This window comes from Kryptolebias marmoratus, linkage group LG4 (assembly GCF_001649575.2).
Source record: "Kryptolebias marmoratus isolate JLee-2015 linkage group LG4, ASM164957v2, whole genome shotgun sequence".
NCBI classification, from domain to species: domain Eukaryota; kingdom Metazoa; phylum Chordata; class Actinopteri; order Cyprinodontiformes; family Rivulidae; genus Kryptolebias; species Kryptolebias marmoratus.
The window spans coordinates 12,367,369-12,381,003 of record NC_051433.1 but is presented as its reverse complement, the minus strand read 5'-3'; the positions used below and the strand labels follow the sequence as shown (position 1 = coordinate 12,381,003).

Genomic DNA, 13,635 nt, shown 5'->3' with positions numbered 1-13,635 from the left:
ATTAAACAAAATAAACATTTGAAATATATGAGTTTGTATATAATGTATGAATATAATATACAAGTTTCACTTTTTAAATGGAATTACTGAAATCAATCTACTTTTTCATGATATTCTAATTTTATGACCAGCACCTGTATGTAGGTGTACGAGAGGCAGCCAGATGGTTTTGCAGAACAGTATTGGCCATCTTCAATCTCAGTGTTCAACCGCTTTGCCAGAGGTCAGCAAAAGTTCATTTAGCGAGATTCTTTGTCTTGTGTCCTCTCGTTCAAATCCTCGGGAGGCGGGACCTTTCTGCAGTGGATGGCGTGGCTCCAAGTCGCTCTTTCAGCCACTTTCACTGCTGTATATAAAAATGAAATAAAAAGAACCAACACTTAGTGTAACTGTTCACCCATATATCCACTGCCCCTGCACATTCCTGGTCAGGATAGCAGGGAGCTGCTGCCTAGCTCCAGCAGTCAGTCAGAGAAAGGCAGTGTATACTCAGGACAGGTCACCCATCCATCAGAGGGCCGCTTAGACACAAACGAGTAAAAAACAATCATAAAAGTGACTTCACCTACATTCCATGAGAAACATCTAAGGTTGGAGTAATTTAACAATCTGAACAATTAAAAACAACTAAAAAGACTAAGTAAAATTATTTACCTGAATAGGGAAAAAAATCATTTTGAAATTTTATAATAAAACATAATGAGATAAAAATAAGAATTTTTCACTTTTTTTTACATTTTCTAGAGAAAATAAAGAAAAGCACGACCTTTGATGCTGACCTCTGTATACGCTGAGTGTTTCATGTCTGTAAAATGATCTAACTGACCTTCTCTCTGTTTATCATTAGCTGGACAATCTGGACGAGCAGGCTGCACAGATCAGAAGAGAACTAGATGGTCGTCTTCAGATGGCGGACCAGATTGCCAGGGTGAGTCAGCCTCTGCAGGGGTCGGGCCTCAGATTGTTGTATTATGCTTTGTTATACAGTTAATATGTTACTAATATGGTGTAACTCGTGTAAACATCAAAGTGAAAGCTTCCGTTCATCTGCCATTAATAATATAGATACATCCATGTCTGTGTGTTCAAGCTTTTTCCTTTAAGGAGAATACTGATCATCATATACCTAAAATACTCATAGCCTCGTCTTTTAGCTGCTTTGGAAATAATTTCCTGAACATAATTCTTTGTTAATTATTGACATAAGCTGGCAAAATTAAGCAAAATCAAGTCTAAAGATAGATCATATATCCCTGTGTCAAAAAGATTCCATAAAAAAATGTATCACTGTATTCCTCTAATATTTTGCTTGACATTTTCCTTTTGTTTATTTCATTGAACACATCTATTTCTGTATAATTTTCTCATTTTAAATCTATTTTAATCGATTCATCATCTATTTATTTAGCTTGTGTCTGGATCATCTAGTTCTTGTGTTCGCATTCCTTTGTTAGTTTTTTCCAGACAATATGCATTTCTGCTTCATTGTGTTGAGGGACACTTTTTTTAAAAAGTGTGTAAACAGGAGGTGAGTACAGGTTATGCCGCTTTCACATTCTGCTAGCAGGAGATCTTTAAATTCCTTCATTTTCCCTGGTCCGATGGATCAGTGTAGAGAAGGGTCCACGTATTCTGGTAGAAAAGCTGAGCTCACCTGTGAACCATTGTTTCCACTTTATAACTCTTTTAAAATAAACTACAATGGCAGAAAGACACAGGGACACTCCGAGTTCTCACTTCTAGCTGCCGGTGTAAAACCCCGCCAAAACAAAACAAACAAATAGAGACAATAAATAGCTGTGATGATCACATTAATTTTTTTTTTTCATTTGTCCATTTCACTGTGTATGCCTATAGGCAACATGTTCATTAATAGAAGTTGTGCAATATTATATTTGTGACTGATTTAATGAGATACAAACTGATAGAAAACAGTTAACAGGAAGTAACACTTTGCTGTTAGATTCAAAGCAGGAGGAATCTAAGAATCTTGTTTGCATAAGAGCAAAGGAATGCATACTGTGAAAATCAGGCACAGACCCCCCCTCTAAATCATTCAACCATTGAATTGTCTTTTTTAATTTAAAATACAGTTCACTCCTTATTTTTTAACGTAATAATATATATATTTTATTTTAATTTTGAAACCGCTTCAGTCTTCTGAAGATTATTAACTGTTGTTTTGTTCTTAACAGGGTGGGAAGTTTCCCAAATTTGTGTCTAAAGAGATGGAGGCCATGTACATCGAGGAACTCAAGTCCTCAGTGAATCAGCTCATGGCCAATCTAGAAAGCATGCCTGTGTCCAAAGGTGGGGAGTTCAAACTCCAGAAACTGAAACGGGGACACAACACCTCCATCATCGACATGGGCCAAGAGGACGAGAACACACTGTCCAAGTCTGATGTGGTCCTATCCTTCAATTTGGAGGTACTGCACAGCTTCAGGAATGGGATTAATATGAATTTATGTGAAAATCAACCAAACTAATTGTGCAAAACTACATCTGGCAGAAGAAGACCTTATAAATCCAAACTGTTGTCAAATACTCTCTCTGCTCCAGCCTAAGAATAGAAACAGACAGCACACCTGTTCAGGGGGCTGAACAGACGCTGTGCGAAGAACACACTGACACATACACATGTACGCATAAAAGGCTTTTTACCTGCTCCTTAACAGGAAATGTGACTCATCTTGTTATCAGCTTGTCTGAGATGAGCTATCGCCGCAGAACAGAGAGCAGTCGCACCTCTCCCCATATGATGCGGTGCTATTTTAGAATCAGCAAATGCAGGATGTGCAAACAATGTGACCTATCCTTTTGGTTTGTTCGCACAATGATGGTGGAAACATTTTAGACAGTAAGTGCTGATATTATTTGCACAACAGTGCTAATTTGATATTTTTGTGAGGTGGCACTCTTTGTAAAAGCTTTTTTGTTTGTTTCTCTCCAAGTGGTTTCGCACCTAAACTGGCAGAATTTCGTCTGCAACATTTAGAAAAGTCTTTGGTTAAATATATAGAGATGTTCGCTGTATTTTTTTTTTTTTTTGCACAGAATGTGAGAAATATTTATCTGTTGATTCTGCTAAATACTAAACAAAAAGAAATCTATTTTTCTGACAGTTTAGGCCAGAGAGCATTCAGCCTTAATTGTTATGCACAGAGTTTTAAATATTTTCAGAAATAAAATCCGATTTGGCCTCCAAAAGGCTTTAACAAACATACTGAAACATTTCCAACAGCGAATATCACAAAGGTGATAAAGTCAACGTTTGAGCAGTTTGAAATGATGTCGGCAAGTCTGATGATCATGAACCCTTTTAGGATACTTTCAGAATCTGCCATAAGCAAGAAAGTCAGCAAAGGGAATTTGAGGAAATTTTACTGTAAGTTGTGGGAACAAAACCACAAAAGACGTGAGGCTAAGCTGGAACAATATGGATATTACAGTCCAGATCACGTCCTATACAAAAACATAAAAGGTTTCCACTATTGAGAAGAAGTCACATTTCCCCAGAACTGATTTAGGAATATTGTGACTTTGTTTTCGCTCACATTTGAATCTGATGACATTACCAAGTCCTGCTGCAATACTTTAGGATTCTTGGCTCTAGTTTGTTCGAGTTCAGTCTTAAACAATAAGTGTCTGTATAGGATTTCTGTGAAATAATCTGCTCAGAAGTTTTTACGTGCACATCCACTGTTGTGTGTATTTACGTTTGTCGATCTGACGCAATTATTTACTCTCACCAAACCCCAAATGCATCTTTAAAATGGCTGCATTGATAAAGATAATAAAAAACTGTAGCAGGTAATGAAATAAAGCGGTGCCATGAGGACAGAGGATTGAGTGGAAAGTTTTATTAAAAGTGAACTCTTATCCCACCTACACATATTTCTGCTTCAGGTTGTCTCATTGAAATTCACAGTCACAGTTTAACTGGTACTCTTGGCAAAGGCAGTGCTACGCTGTAATCTCTGAGCTTTTAAAGAGAAGGTGTAAGCGTATATGTGGCCGATTATGTCTGCAAGCAGCCTCTAGGTTTGGGAGATGCAGTGTCCGCGGAGGACAGTTGCACTGAAAATCAGCCAGAATCAATTGTACAGTGAAGACAGTAGCTGCGAGGTTAACCAGTCGCTGTTATTGTATCGCTGCTGCTCGTCTGCTGTTGACCCCTGTGTTCTCCAACCTCCCTGAAGAGATGAATCACTTCCCCTCTGCAACACTCTCTAAGGTTTCTGTGCTTACCAGGTGGTGATCATGGAAGTGCAGGGGCTGAAGTCTTTGGCTCCGAACAGGATTGTTTACTGCACCATGGAGGTGGAAGGAGGCCAGAAGCTCCAGACTGACCAAGCGGAGGCATCCAAGCCAACGTAAGTGTGCACAGATGCATGTTTGTTTTTCACATGTACGTATGTGTGCGAGTGTAAACAGTGATGGTTGTAGATTTTAGAGTCTATCGCTTTTTTTTGTTGTTGTAGTTTTTTTTTATAACGCAGCTTCCAAATGTTTCTCAGGCCTGAAAACAAACCTCCATTTCACGGAAGATAAATCTTAATGAAATGTTTATTGTGGCTGTTTGCCTGAAAAAAGGCCATAAACTGTTTTGTGAATAAATTCATGTTAGAGGCAGAGTAAGAATGGAGTCATAGAATCCCAGAAAAGAATGGACTCAGGAGGCGCACTTGAATATTTAGAGTAAACCATTGTTGCCTAACTCTCCCACATCTCAGCGGTTTCTTGGTGGCAGGGAGACATTTCCAGCTTTCCTGCAATGTTTCTCAAATGCCTCATTTCCTCTCAGAGGTACTTTGCATGTAAATGACAACATTTAAAGAAAATGGGACTGTGCAACTGGGCAAAACTTTCGTTTGTTAATTTTCATTATATATTTAAAATATTTGATCCAGACCAGAAGAACCTGGTTCCACTTATTTGCTTAACTGTACACCAGAATAGCTTTTACCCAATCAAAGTGGAAATAAAAATGTGAATTGACAGTTAATTTCTTTAAAAGCAGAACCCTTTAATGTCTTTGTTTTTAAATTGAATCATTTAGATTTTCCAGTTAAATTAAAAAACAACAACTTTTAAACTGGATTACCTTCTGGTCTGTTGTGGAAGTCAACAATAGAGTAAAAGTTCACTGTGTAACCATGTTCTTCTCACTCATCCCTGACGTGGAAACCTTAATTTGTTCTGTTTACTTTCTTACTTTTTTTTACTTTTACTTTTTCAACCTTTTAAACAGTTATAAATCATTTTTAAAGCCTTATCAAGTTTCTAAATGATTATTAACTGCTCTAAACATTTATAAACATTTTAAACAGTGTATAAGCTTGAAATTGCACATCTTTGTGTTGTGAATTGAGAAATCTTCTTGGATGAGGTTTTCATAAAACAAAAACAAATTAATTTACCTTTGGTTTATTTTGTCTGTTTGGTTTATTGGTTGTTGATGAATAGGAAAAAGAAGAGTTTAATTTGTAAAACGTCTTCTCACTTTAAAACAAAACAAAACACAGTTTGTATATATGCTACTATCTTTTCATCTTGCTTTTTGTTAATGTACTTCATCAGACTCTATTCATGACAATTCTAATGTCACGTATAGGAAAAATATCACCCCCCTTCTAAATATAGTTCAACTATATTCATTTAATAATCCTGCACTGTGCAGCACAAGTTACTAAAGAAAAGTCCATGACAGTTTTATGCAAATATGAGCTATTTTTAGGCCCAAATTCTTTCCCTGGTCTTCCTAATTCGAGAGCCATTTTATGAAGAGAGAGACGGAGGGACGTGAATGAGGGAAGGGATTAGAGGAGAACAAGCCGAGGGTAATGTGTGTGTGTGTATGTTTTGTGGAAACATAAATCTGTTCAGTGACATTGTGGCAGCGTGAGTTATAACTTTTTATATTTTTTTAAACGGTGATGTAAATTTAAATTTAGGAAAAGGGTAAATCCAGGTCACTTTTAAAACATAGTCTCCAGAAGGTGAATGTCAAAGGCTCCTGGTGATGGATGCGTGATGGCTGGATGGTTAGTTGAGTGCTTGTGCACTGAACTCACATGTACACACGTCACATGCAATGGATGTTAATCTTCAGACTGCTGCAGGTTATCCACATACATTAATTAAATGTGTTCAGCAACCGTGTCCTCAGACTGACATTCAAATTACTGCTTTGGATTTTCATTTGACTTTGATAGCTTGACGACAGGGTCGACGTCGCTTGTTTTGCTGTTTATGTTTGTATTTGAGCAGCTCGGGCATGCACAGAGTTTCGTACGTTTTGCAGAAAGAGCTGCAGGAGTGCAGAGCTGTCAAGTCTATTAATAGACCTTCCATTGAGCCACAAGGTCACCTTCATGCCAGAACAATAGTTCCATGGGAAATCAACACAAGTCAGCGGTGACTGTTCACTGTCATCCAGCAGTTTCTGTGCTCCGCCTCTACACACCAAAGCTGCAGCACTTTTGTTAATGTCAAGCATCAAACATAAGATCTCCAAGGTTAAATATTTACACTTTGCTCTTAATATCTTCAAGAAAAAACTGAATTCAAGTATTTCTAATATTCCCAAGGCTTCTTAAAGTAGTATAAAGTCACAGGTTGCAGCCTGAGCTAACAGAAAGGACGTGTATGTCGTCTAACATGATTTTGATGAGTAATTCGTAGTATGTCTGCTGACTGGCATCGTGCCTTCCTTCATCCTTATTCTGTATGTATGTTATGTCATCACTGACATCTTGCATTGGGGTTACTCCCAGCTGAGTGGCAAAAAGACCCCTAACAATAATCACAAAATGTTTGAGGGGTTTGAAAACACGTAACAGGGCTAAAATGGCGAAAAGCACTTGTGAAATCGACTGTATAAACCAATCTCATTTAGAACTGTTTAAAAAACAAAAAGATTTCTGCAAAAAACCTAACAACACATCTGGAATCAAGAACCAAAAATTGAATATGTAGGAAATGCTCCTGTATTGTTGTTCTGCTTTTTAGGATACAAATTTGAATATGAAGGCTGTTTGGTCATTTCCATTTATAGTCTGCAATGTTCTTGCAAACATTTCATGTGGGGAAAATAAGCACTTATCAATCCTTTTGGTCTGAGATTTGGATGAATGAAGATGTTGGGTCATCAACCTGAGGACGACATTAACATGTGTATTCTGCAAATTAAACTTCTACATAAAGTGATTTTTTTTGGCAGGTTTTAAATGTCTACTGTCCTCTTATTCTTTTGTAAGACCCAAAGATCCCTGTTGAGACCAGCAGTCTTTAATTGACAAATATATTCACTTGATATACTCTCAGTTTCATGACTAGAGGCAGGAGCCATGTTGAACATCTGCACAGCCTCTATAGAGACATGAAACCTACTGTAGATAAGCTCTATTTAAATGTAAGCATTCAGCAGTCCTACTGCTACAGCTTTTCTTAGCCAAAAGACTTTTTTTAGCTTATGGACTTTGCTGACAGTAAAAGTTCTCAAGTATTGAGGACAATAAGGTGCATATTCTGCAGCAGCTCAGTCATCTTACTTTCAGTCATTGAAGTAAATGATTAGAAACCATAATTTATTTTCTTAGCTGTGAAAAACTGAAAATATTATGTAAAATATTTATATTATTATTATTAATGTTTAGTATAAAACATTTAAAAATAAATCTTTAGCAATAAAAAAAATTTAACATATGGACTAAATTAATTGTTAGTCACTTTAATCACAATTTTCTAAAAATTATTTAAAAAAAACTACAAATTCCAACTAACAATGAAGATATGATGTGATACAGCAGCAGTCACAACAAAAATAACAACATAAACTTATTGTTTCTGTGTAATTCACGTTAGTATTTCATATTGTTTTAAAGTGCATTCAAAATTCTCCCCATAAAACAGTGTCAGTATGTTTTAAAGGTACATTAATTTCCAATACATTCTGGTAAACCTTCTCTCTGACTTCACATCCCCACGTGTTTATTTATTTATTTATTTTGTTGTTTTTATTCTCCAAGAGCTTTATCCTCCGCTTGATTCTTTACTTAAGGAATATTGTTTGAGACTTTTATCGGATTTCATCCAGCTCTCTCTCCGGAGCACAGAAAGCCTTTGTTCAGTTTCCTTGTATAAACTTTGATGTGGAAAATCTGAGGAGTTTCCATTTAAAATCATACATCCCCGCGGGGAGGCAGTTGGTTTATTCTAAATGTTCAATTTTTCAGATCAAAAATGATTCTTTCTGACGTAACATATGTGTAAATGAATGAAAAACTAAATTCAATTAGAGGTAAATTGCTTGAAAACTCATTTGATTCTCCGATCGTTGGTCAAACTCTCAGAAATTCTTAGTGCTGTGGTTTCGTAAACAGCAGCAACAACAACAATAAAAAAAACAGTTTGATAAAAGCAAAGTAAATCTAATTCCACAAAGGAACCATGCTGATTTGACACACTTTCAGCCACATGTGAAAAAAGTAAAGATGATGAATCCGTTTTGTCCATTGTTACCTTTCAGCCCTCGGTCTGGTTTCTCAAACACTTGAATAAAAAAAGAGGAAAACTAAAATCGTAAATTAAAATTCAGTTAGCTAACTATTTGATTCTCCCCCAGTTTTGAGGTGAGAGTGTGACAGAAATACAGTTGACTGAGTGCTGCAGACCTTTTCAAGTGCATCATGAAATATTAATAGTAAACAATATAAATTACTGCAGATGTATTATTAGATCACAGAGATTCTCTTAGAGATGTTGACAGAAACGGTCATGGATCCTCATTCTGGCAGCTTCGTACTCTTCTGAGCAGTCTGCGATATTCTCCCTATATTGATATCAGTGTCATATATCTTAAGAAAAGTTGTAAATGTGTTAACATGAACAGATGAATAGGAGGCACACTGCGAAGTGCTTTAGAAAACAACGTTAAAAGGTGTCATTAAGGCACATTTATTATTCCCTTTTTACTGTCTAAACCATGATGCAATGTCAACAGAAGGGACAGAAAGATCACTTTCTGGCATTTCTTTGTACTTTTCAGATGTTGCAACTCTATTGTAATGAAATGGAAACTCAGATTTAAATGAGTGCAGAAACAACAAAATAATGACTGTAACATCCAGATATAGAGCATAAATCATATTTTAAAGTATAAAAACCAACCGGTGTAAACTTTGCTTCGACCCTCAGTAACTTCTCAACCTGTTTTGCTGTGTCCTGCATCGCCATCTTGAAAATACTGAAGGATGAACATTGTCTTCAGAGACCGTTGCTCAGTTCCGCTGTTGGGTTTATGGGTAATTTATGACAAACATTACTGAGGCTGATCCAGAGGCTGGAGGGGATCCACATTGTTTAAGTTAGTGTGTACAGTACGTCTGAAATATTTGAACAGCATTGTAATTGGTATAGGCCTACTGCATACTCATATGTAATATTAGAATATGTTAATCAAGCAAATAATTCTTTATTATCTGCAAATGAAGTCTTTTTTTCCTCATGATGTTAACTTTTTAAGGAGACACTTATTAAACAGAATCTTCTAAAAGTTAATGTGTCTTTAAGGCAGTGAGATGTCACAAAATGATAAAGCTGCCATGACTACTGAATGCAATTTCTATAGTAACATAAAAATAGAACAGCATCTATTTTTTATTTTAGAGAATGATTTAAATTTTGAGGCGATTCACTCAGTACAACAGAATTAATTTAAACATTTCTTCACAAAGGCCCTTGTGAGCCTCTGTTCATATTTTGTATGTTTAGGGCACCCAGCTTGATTTCCGACAAATGATCTATCTGTCAGACATTATTTCTGCGATCTGATGTTTTCATCCAAAGGTTACCCTCAACGGCAGGTTTTACTTTCTTTTGGAAGATGATGAAATGAAACTGAGAGCAAACGTCGGATTTGACTTCACTGTCTTGTAAACCCATAGAAGTGCTTCTGGTTAACAACATGTTTGTTTTATTGTATAAAAATATCCCCAAAAGCAGCATTAAATTACCAGGTCTATAAAAACTAAATGTCAAAAATTAACTGAGAGACAGAGGGTGGAAAAACCCAAATATGTATATATTTTTTCTGAATTTGTCAAATTACTAACCTTTTTGGTTTACATCATCTCTGTTAAAAACATTTACAATCAGGGTGTCCAAAAACAACAAACCACCCTTCCTCTAGAATACTGTATATTTTAAATACATTTAGTCCCAGTGGTTGTAGTTTTAGTAACCAGTGTGAGTAAAGATGTAGCCTCCATTTTTTTGATTGCTTTGTAACTTGTCTAATATTTTAAAACAAACCTGTTAACACCAAGTTGATGCCAGTCTCATTACGCCTGCCTTCATTAACAGACACATAGATGAAGTCACAGTGCGACCACTGTCATGCTGTCATGGAAAGTGAAACCTCTGGAGTATGTTTTGTTTGTTTTTCAGCTGGGGAACCCAGGGGGACTTCACCTCCACACACCCTCTGCCGGCTGTCAAGGTGAAACTGTTTACAGAGAGTACAGGCGTGTTGGCGCTGGAAGACAAAGAACTGGGCAGGGTAAAACCTTCAGCAACACTCAATCCGTCTCAGTGCAACTATAAAAAGTAAAGCAAACACACATCAGTACACTAGAAAGTAATCGGAAATATGTTCAAGAAGTTTAACATGAGAGTTTCAAAAAGCTTCAAACTTGTATTTATGTAAAGACAGTTTTTTTAGTGTTTTTGAGGAATTATCTATATATTTTTTGTTTTTTTTTTACTCCTATCAGGGAGCAATGGCCACCACTATAATTTATAGACCTACAGTATATAAGACGCTTATTTCGTAATTCTATATTTCTGTATTTTTCAAATGGGCTATAAATAACAACAACAACACTATTAAGATCTTGTGCTGGCTTCAGGTTTTACCATTAGCCCCCATCTGGCCTCTGTTTTGAAGTTTCTAAGGACGCCACTGACTCCCAGGAAACATTTTTTCCTGTTTCCACCTTTGCGTTGTGTTTGTTTTTGGACACGAATGATTCTGCTGCACTTTTGTCGGAAGATTAAAAAAAACAAAAAAAAATCCCTCGCCCGACAGCAGACTTTCAGTTTTATTTAAATTTCATTTCACTCAGTTTGACTTGAATGTCAGGAGAGCAGAAACACCAATCTGTTCTCCAGTCAGCGTTTCCTTGTGTAAAAGTGACAGGTAGTCGTAGGTAAAGACGGTGCTGCCGGTTTGGGCCGCGACGCCTCAGACGTCCCTGTAGTGACAGTGACCTTGGCGGCAGCGGGGCTCTTTGATCTCCCTCTGCGACAAAGTTGGCAGGAAAAGCAGGCTTCCCCAAAGCTCTTTAAGTCGGCAGGGAGAGATTAGAGCCCTTCTTCTTGGAAGGCTGAGCAAAGCGCTGCTCTGTTACCTCGCTGCGACTCACTTTATTATTTTTCTGGAAGCAAGTACACATAATTACCAGCCACCACATACACTAATTGGTGCTGCTGAACAATCAGTCCTATTAATAAGTAAGTTTTGCATTTTGTGGTCTCCTCTGGGCGCAGGTTGTCCTCCACCCGACACCAAACAGTCCCAAACAATCAGAGCTCCATAAGATGACCGTGACCAAAGCTTGCCCTGACCAGGATCTCAAGATCAAGCTGGCTGTGCGCATGGACAAACCACAGAACATGAAGCACTGCGGGTAAGAGACCTGCGACCAAACAAAACATACAGAGATGTTATGTGAATTTCATTTTCCCTCTCAGCTCCTTGGCCTCATTTCTGTTCACGTGCTGTGGAAAAATACTGTGAAGGGCACAACTCCCCCTGGTGGATGCCCAGAGTGTTTTTTTGTTGTTTTTTTTTTTTATAAAAAGTGCGATAACATTTAAAATTTTATTACAGGAAAAATATATAGAATAAGTTTTGTTTCAGTGTGTTTCAATGTGCCTGCATGTGTTATTATTCTGCATTCATGTTGTTTTTGACATGTTTACTGGATTATTTCTCAGTTGTTGTTTTTTACAGGTATCTGTGGGCTTTTGGCAAGAATGTCTGGAAACGCTGGAAGAAGCGTTTCTTTGTTCTCGTACAGGTGGGTTGTAAACAAAAAATGCATCCAGCCAAACTGGCTGTTTTTCCAGGAGTTGTTGTCATTTTAAACTCATTAGTAGGATTGAAACGCTCATCTAAACCTTTTTAGCTGCAACTTTTACAACATTTCTGATTCATATTTTCAAAAAAAAACTTGTGACATTGTGTACATTGCATAAAAAGGTGTCTGTAAAACTTTGTTTGAGTACAAAGAAAAACTATCAAGATTTAAATCTGAGAAATGTAATGTTATTTTAAAAAATCTCAACTTGACTTTGATTTTAGAAACGTGCTTAAGTAAAGTTTTGATTAGAAAATGTTTTACTCTTTTTGTTTTGATCTTTTTCTTTACAGATATGTAAATATTTGGAAATCAAGACAACAATTGTTGTAATTTTCAAAAGGATTTATTCCTTCCTATTAATACTTTAAATATATCTACAGCTTCTTAATAGTTCAGGACGTTCTTGTCCTAAAGCTTTGAAAGGATCTTGTTCATCTTTGTTTTCTTGTTTATATTAAAAGTAGACATCAAACAATATTTTAATCAGTCAAATTTTGACTTGCATTAATTTATGCTCTTATGAACTGTGTTGATGTTACCACTGTATTAATCACCTGCATTAAAACCCCGAACAGTCAGATTGACATTCAAAACCAGTTACATGCAATCCAATTAGCAAACTAGTAGTACAAAGCTGTCCAAGGAAGCCAGCATCAAACCTAAAAAACATGACCATATTCTAGTTTTAATAATTATATAGTTTATAGGATTTGTAAATCATTACATTGCTTATTTATTTGTATTTTACTCTTGATATCATTCCTTGTACAGGAGATTGTATTTGTATGGGTTCATGTGAGCAGCATCTCCTATTTTTTATTGGCTGTGTAGGTGAGTCAGTATACGTTTGCAATGTGCAGCTATAGAGAGAAAAAATCGGAGCCACAAGAACTTCTGCAGCTGGACGGGTATACTGTGGACTACAGTGACCCCCAGCCAGGTCAGACAACATAATGAGAAATAATAAAGCTCCATATCCACACACATGACATAAATATTTAAATACTTCTTCTCCAACTCTGTATTCCCCTCAGGTCTGGATGGCGGCAGGGCATTCTTCAACGCAGTGAAGGAGGGCGACACTGTGATCTTTGCCAGCGATGATGAGCAAGATCGCATCCTGTGGGTCCAGGCCATGTATCGTGCTACTGGCCAGTCCCACAAACCTGTCCCACCCACTCAGGTCCAGAAACTAAACTCCAAAGGGGGCGCTTCAGCTCAAATGGATGCCCCCATCTCTCAGTTCTGTAAGTAACCCGAAACACAACATACAGTCACTGAGGCAGAAAGCAGTTTCCATCCACAGTACAGTGAAAGCTCTAACCCATAAATGTGTCACACCATGCGCTCCACTCTGCAGCCACAAGCGATAAAACTAACGCACAAGCACGCGCACACATGCATCGACCGCTCACAGATTCCCTCAGTAAATTATGGGCGTTCACTCATTGTCATCACTCCCACCCCTTACCCCAAACCCCCCGCC

At 37.2% G+C, this 13,635-nt stretch overlaps 1 protein-coding gene across 12 annotated transcripts in view; it reads left to right on the top strand.

Moving 5' to 3' along the window:
- The window catches only part of cadpsb (Ca2+-dependent activator protein for secretion b), an 85,882-nt gene that overhangs the window by 36,489 nt on the left and 35,758 nt on the right, over positions 1–13,635 (top strand). For all 12 annotated transcript variants that reach the window (XM_037975218.1, XM_037975217.1, XM_037975216.1 and 9 more), the window contains 8 exons: positions 848–928; positions 2,196–2,429; positions 4,255–4,376; positions 10,453–10,564; positions 11,554–11,693; positions 12,020–12,086; positions 12,981–13,089; positions 13,184–13,396. In XM_037975218.1, the coding sequence (XP_037831146.1) occupies positions 848–928; positions 2,196–2,429; positions 4,255–4,376; positions 10,453–10,564; positions 11,554–11,693; positions 12,020–12,086; positions 12,981–13,089; positions 13,184–13,396 (1,078 nt within the window). The remainder of the gene's footprint in view (positions 1–847; positions 929–2,195; positions 2,430–4,254; positions 4,377–10,452; positions 10,565–11,553; positions 11,694–12,019; positions 12,087–12,980; positions 13,090–13,183; positions 13,397–13,635) is intronic.